This window comes from Heliangelus exortis, chromosome 7 (assembly GCF_036169615.1).
Source record: "Heliangelus exortis chromosome 7, bHelExo1.hap1, whole genome shotgun sequence".
Taxonomy (NCBI): domain Eukaryota; kingdom Metazoa; phylum Chordata; class Aves; order Apodiformes; family Trochilidae; genus Heliangelus; species Heliangelus exortis.
Window position 1 is genome coordinate 34292388 of NC_092428.1, and position 6165 is coordinate 34298552.

General features: G+C 50.2%; 1 protein-coding gene across 2 annotated transcripts in view; it reads right to left on the bottom strand.

The window, feature by feature from the left end:
- The window catches only part of TCERG1L (transcription elongation regulator 1 like), a 41556-nt gene extending 37261 nt beyond the window's left edge, over nt 1-4295 (bottom strand). Inside the window, exons 1-3 of one of the 2 annotated variants that reach the window (XM_071749712.1) lie at nt 3976-4295; nt 2485-2631; nt 1557-1737 (exon numbers count right to left, since the gene is read on the bottom strand). In XM_071749712.1, the coding sequence (XP_071605813.1) occupies nt 1557-1737; nt 2485-2631; nt 3976-4224 (577 nt within the window). In that variant the 5' untranslated portion in view covers nt 4225-4295. The remainder of the gene's footprint in view (nt 1-1556; nt 1738-2484; nt 2632-3975) is intronic. The other variant, XM_071749711.1, reaches the window with a different exon arrangement.
- Between the last annotated feature and the right edge of the window lie 1870 nt (nt 4296-6165).

Below are 6165 nucleotides of genomic sequence, written 5' to 3' on the forward strand. Positions count from 1 at the left end.
CTCTCATGGAGCAGTTCTGGAGAACTTAGAATCGTATTGGTTGGAAAAGACTTTTAAGATCACCAAATCCAACCATTACCAACACGCCTTCAAACATTCAAACTAGCACCAATAACAGTAAAATGATGGCACATCAGTACCAGAGGGGCACAGCTGTCACCCAACAGGTGCCACAGAGGGGTCCTGCTGGTGCTCCCCCACCCCATGGTCAGGGATGTGCAGACCACACATCTGCCTCGGGACCAAACTCCATCTTCAGGAGACAAAAATGTTAATCCTTTCTCTGCTAAATTATCTCAGTGCATCCTTCCCCAGGAAAAGGCAGTGCCCAGCAGACAGAAGACATGCTGTGGTTCCTGGGAAAGCAAAACATCCCCAGTGGCTGTGGATTCACCAAATGGTGAAGCACAGACACATAAATCCCTGGAGTCCGTGTCAGAAGCATAGCTGCTGCCTTTCCTAGCAGAAAACAACACATCCCAGGAGCTGGAGCTCACAGCTGTAAAACCTGTGCATTACCAACCTGCAGCACCTCGTGCCTTTATCTTTTTAGCACTGCTGATAGATTGAGAAAACAATTCTATCATTACTGGTGACATTATATCATTACTGCTAACCATGGCAGGGCAGCCTGCCACACAGCCACAGGCAGAGCAGATCCAGCCCCAGAGCCTGCGGAATCCTTACCAACTTACCAGGTTAAAGCACTTAACAAAGCAATTTGCCCTCTGTATTTTTTATTACTCTTCATATTAACTCTAAGGATTATACAGGAAATACTTCAGTAGTACAACCACAACCCTACCAACCACAACACATCCCAGAAGCAGCTCCTGAGGATGTTATTGACTGACATCAATTGCAAATCTGATTTACAGAGGGATGGGGAGATTTGAAGAGATGGTCAGGGGTCTCCGTGCTCCTCCCTGTACCTGAATTTTAGTAAGCCCCTTCTGTGAAGCAAATGCTGTTTCAGATTGCTCCTGTAAGCACCAAAACAGTGAGATTCAGCTGTACTGCAATGGATTTAGGAAATAGAGATTTCCTAAGAGCAAAGCTTGGCTTTCCTGTTAGCAGCTGTGACATACCTGAGTTATGCAGATTAATTGAATTTATTTGACAAATTTTTGTGCATAACTGAGTCTTAACAAGATGACTGACTGATCAGCTGCTCTTCTCTGGTTCTTCACACCAAATTCTTAAAATTAGCAGCCAACAGGAGAATTATACATGAACTGTGTTAGCAGTTTCTTGTTTGAAAATAAACCAAGTATTCTGCAGGAGGCTGCCCCTTTCAGCCAGGCAGTCAAAAGCCAGCTATGGAATAATCTGTTACAGTCTTCTGTAACTACACATGTTCTTTTCTTTCAGAGTAATTTAGAGGATGAAATGCACTTTGCCATCAAGGTTCAGATGCATCAAGAGATTTTCAGCTGAGTGGAATGAAACCCTTACTTTATAAAATAGCTTATGCAGCTCTGGAGTATGAATTTAAAACAAAAAAAAAAAAAAAAAGCCACACAACAAAAATACGAAATAATTTATGTGCTACTGACCTGGTATCAGCTGGGGTGCCAAAACCAGAGTGGGAAGAGGCCTGGAGGCAGCAGCTGGCCTGGCTATAGCTGTGGAGACTTGATTGGTCAGTAACAGAGGTTTCTCATTTCCCTGAAAGAGCCTCGATTCCTCAGGATGTATCCATGCTGAATCCAGAGCAAATGCATTATTCAAGTATATCTGTCCAACATAAACAAGGAATGTTAGGGCTTGAGATGCAAAAACTCAAGAATAAAAGAGAATAAAGCATCTTTAACTTGATGTCACAATACAGGTAGTATCTCTATTCAGGGACAAATTTGCAAGAATAGATGGATTTCTGCCTCACAAATATTGCAGGCTGAGTTGAGCCGAGCAGCTGTGTGAAAATGAACTGGCTTTTAACACAACTGCAGTATCACCACCAGAAAACCTGCAGGCAGTGGTGTTCTGGAACAAGTCCCTCTGCAACTGGGAGGCTTCAGCCAGCTGCTCCAGAGCCAGAGGGGTGAGGAGGGACTGGGAGGGTCACAGACCCTTGTCTTAACCATTCAGGTCTGGAAATGTACAGATGTTGGTAACTGTGGGCAGGATGAGGACACCCTGGTGGTATCCCTGCATCCCTTTTGGGGAAAGACAGTGGAAGTACCAAGAGCAAAGGGAAAATGGAAAAACTCTGAGAATCCTGTCCTAGAGTAAAACCAGCCCCTTCCACTCGATGTAACAAGGACAGGTATTAAAGAGATTCTGTCCTTTTTACAGCTCCAGCCAAGTGCAGATGCATCACTGCTGAGGCAGCCTCAATTAACCATCCCTTACCTCTTCCTGCTCCCCGGGGCTTTGCCTGGCAAACCACTGACCTTTCACAGAACCCACAGCAGTTTTCAGCTCACAGCCTTTATATACTTCAGCCTTACAAATACTTCAGCAAACCAGGAGCAGACTTACTTTGCAGCTGGGCAGCCTCTTATCGATCCAGCTCTTCCCGGCGTGAGGGGGAACTGTGGATCCGTACACGGGCGGGAAAACAGGAACAAATTCCACACTTGAAGAAGGTGAAAATCCTATAACTGGAGTATGACCTCCAAATATCCACTTAGAAGAAAATAAAACAAACAAACAAGCAAACAAAAAAGTTAAAAGACAGATTTTACTCTCGATTTCCCAATTACATAAAGGATGACTACAGAAAATTTCAAGCATGTCTCTTCAGTCCAACAGATATTTGTGTTTCTCCAGGAATTACATGGTGAGTGACATGTCACTGGCAATATAAATGGCTTTAAAAGCCATAAATCGGGAGCCTAGCAGTAAAACGAGTCCTTGGCTAATGGTTGCTAGTCCCTGGGGAAGCTCAGTTTTTCTCCGCTCAATCAGAATCTCACACACGAATCACAAACATCACTAGAAAGTGGATTAGAAATCTATCTCCAGGCAAACAAGAACCAAAGGAAATATCAGGAGCGTACTTTCCCCTTAATTTAAATTCCTTTGGCAAAGGGGTCGCCACAATAAAACCATCTCCGCAGTTTATTTAAGTGCTCTGACACCTGGGAATAATCGATGCTCCTGTTTCATCAGAGCCAGCGCTACCTATTCTCTGCCTCCCCCTCGCTCTGCTCCCAGACCACAAGAGACGCTCGTGCTCGAAAAGGCTGGAAATCCTCACGCGAAACCCAGCGGATTCTACAGTGCTCAAACCTCTGCTTCATTTTTACCTCCGTCTTGTGGAAAAAAAAAAAAAAAAAAAAAAAAAAAAAAAAAAAAAAAGAAAAGAAAAGAAAAGAAAAGAAAAGAAAAAACCAAACATCAAGATGAGGAGTGCGCTGCCGCTGCTGGAGCAGGACACACGCTCCAGCCCGAACGCTTGGCTCTTTCCAGCAGCAATAAATAATTGAAATATCTACCAGGGAAAGAAGCACCGGCCAGGCAGATTGGTTCATCTGACATGACTCAAAACTTTAGTCTTTCTCGTTATTAAAAAAAAACCCAAACACAACCCAACCCCTCCGACGCTCTCGATTACCGCTGCCGGAGCATCCCTCCCGTTCCAGTCTCCGCTTGCAGAAAACGCATCCCGGCCCTCGCTGGGGAGCACCGGGGGAGCCTCTCCCAGCCTCCTCTCCCCGGGGAAGGCACCTCCGCAGCCCCGCACCACTCCCACCCTGCCTGCAGCCCCGCACCGCAGCGGGGCCGAGCACCGGGGCTGCGGGCAGAGCCCCCCGGGGCAGGGACCCTGGAGCAGACCCCCGGGATAGACCCCCGCAGCTGAGACCCTGAGGTAGAGCCCCCGGGGTGGGTCCCACCGCCTCCCTGTCCCCCGGGCATCCCGGTGCTTCATCCCCGGGGCCGGGCGGAGGGCTCCGGAGGGCGGCGATAGGGAAGTTGCCTCCTGCCCACAACCCCGCCAGCCCCCGCATGGTTCCGAGCCGCCCGTACCTGCCCGTGGAGCAGCTCGGCGGCGGGCAGCAGCGGCAGGAGCGGTTCGGGGGGGAGGCGCCAGCCCGGTCCGGTCCGCAGCACCGGGGCGGGGGGCGGCAGCAGCAGCGGGGGCGGCGGCGGGGGAGCCCCGGAGGCACCGACCCTGAGGATCCCAGGCAGCACCCAAGCCCAGGGGGGTTCGGCGGCGGGGGGGCTCGGCCAGAGCAGGGGAGGCGGCGGCGGCTTGGCTGCGGGAGCCGGCAGCATCCTACATGGCACAGGGAGCGGGCAGCCCCGGCCGCCCCCCGCCCCGCTCCGCCGCCGACTGAAACTCGGCTGGGCGGCGGGAAGGAGCCGAGAAGCTCCGCCTGTGCCAGGGGGGGGGAGCGAGGGGAGGGATGGAGAGAGGGGGCGTGGGGCGGGGGCCGCGCTGGGGCCGCCCCCGAGGCGGGGGGGGGGGATGCTGGTACCCCGCCTGAGCACCCCCCGGGTCACCCCCGCTTCGCCGGAGCAGCGCGGGCTTTGCTGTGGTCCCCAAGGCGGGGAAAAGGAAAGGAAAAGATTCTTAGTATCAGATGCCCAGCGTGGCTCTCACCGGCACCTGGCGGCTCCGGTCTGAGGGGAGCTGCCCGTTCGACCCCCGGGGAACTGAGGCTCCGACCCGCCTGGGGGGTGGTGGAGGGATGGTCCAGGGATGTGTGAGATGCGTCTTCCAGCCTCCCCACCTTCCTTCTCCTGGCTGTGTGGCACAGAACAGGGAGAGCTGCTCCAGGGGAATCAGCCCATAACCCACGGACACCTCTCACACATGGGGCCCTTCTCCTCTCCAATAAAAATAAGATCCTCTCTTCAACAGAAATAAAATGAAACGTGAATTTCATAAAATCCCAGCCTGGTTTGTGTTGGAAGGCACCATAAAGCTCATCCATAGCCAGGGACGCCTCCCACAGCCCAGGATGCTCCAAGCCCCATCCTGCCTTGCATTCAACACTGCCAGGGATGGGGCAGCCACAGCTGCTGAGCTGAACAAGCCCTTCCATGTCCCGACAGCATCACAGCCCCCAGCCTCTCCTGCAAAAAAAAATTAAAGGAATGAATAACAGTAAAATGGGCTGAGCCTGAGTTCACAGAACATACGAGTGCTTCAGATTTATGGTTTAAAATCATTGCTTGCATTTCCCTGCCAAACCAGCTCTCCAGCACAGCAGCACGGAACAAGCTGCACAGTGAGGAGAGGCAAATATCTCTGTCCTGGCCGCAGGTTTGTAAATCAGCACAGCCCCAAGGCCCTCAGACCAGGAAACTTATTCCATCAGGACAACACAGCTGCACACAGGCAAACCTGGGGCTTCCGAAACTGCACACAAACGAGGCAAAAGTATCAAATTATTTCTCAGCCTCTCTAATACTATTTGATGTGCAGAGGAATTGGCTTTCCCCTGGCAGTGAAAAGCCTTAGCAAAGGTAATTCCCAAGCAGTTTTTACATCAAATTATGATGAGCTGTGGATAAACACAAGAAATACTTTGCTTACTCTCTTCCTTGGAGAGATATTGGGAAATACAGATTTGAGTGGTCTGCAAAGTGACAGAAATCAGATAAAGAGAAGATCACTTCTAAATGTTTTAGTGCTTAGCTATTTATGAAACTCAAAAAGCACTTCCTGGTAATTGTAAGTGAAAAAGAAATTCAAAGACAACAAAGAGGGAAAAAAAAATGTTCCTTATGAAATGCAGTGATAGAAGTCTATTTTAAATTCAGTAGTTCATTGATAAAATACTGAGAACAGCAGCAGCATTCTACTAGTGGCCTAAGAGTTATTTCGGGGAGGGACAGGCTGAAAAAGAATTTGAAGTCTGTCAACTTTTTTAGCATCTGGACAATGCTCTCAGTCTACGTAAAATACAAAGGCTTTGAACAGACAAGGGCTGCCTCACCTCCCTGACCCTGATGGGATGGATGCCCACTGCTGGGCTCTGCTCTTCCCAGCCAGCCAAGGGGACACCAACCATGCCCTTGAACTTGAAAGTGTTTTGGGGAAGAAAACTTCTGAGGACATTATTAACCACTTTTCTTCATGCTGAGGTTGTCCTGTGAGCCACTATCAGGCAATGACCAAACCACCCTGCAGCCTGGGGGATGTCTCTGTTGTAGCACAGGAGCCACCCCTAGGGACAAATTCAGTTTGGTGCCAGGTGAGCACAAGAG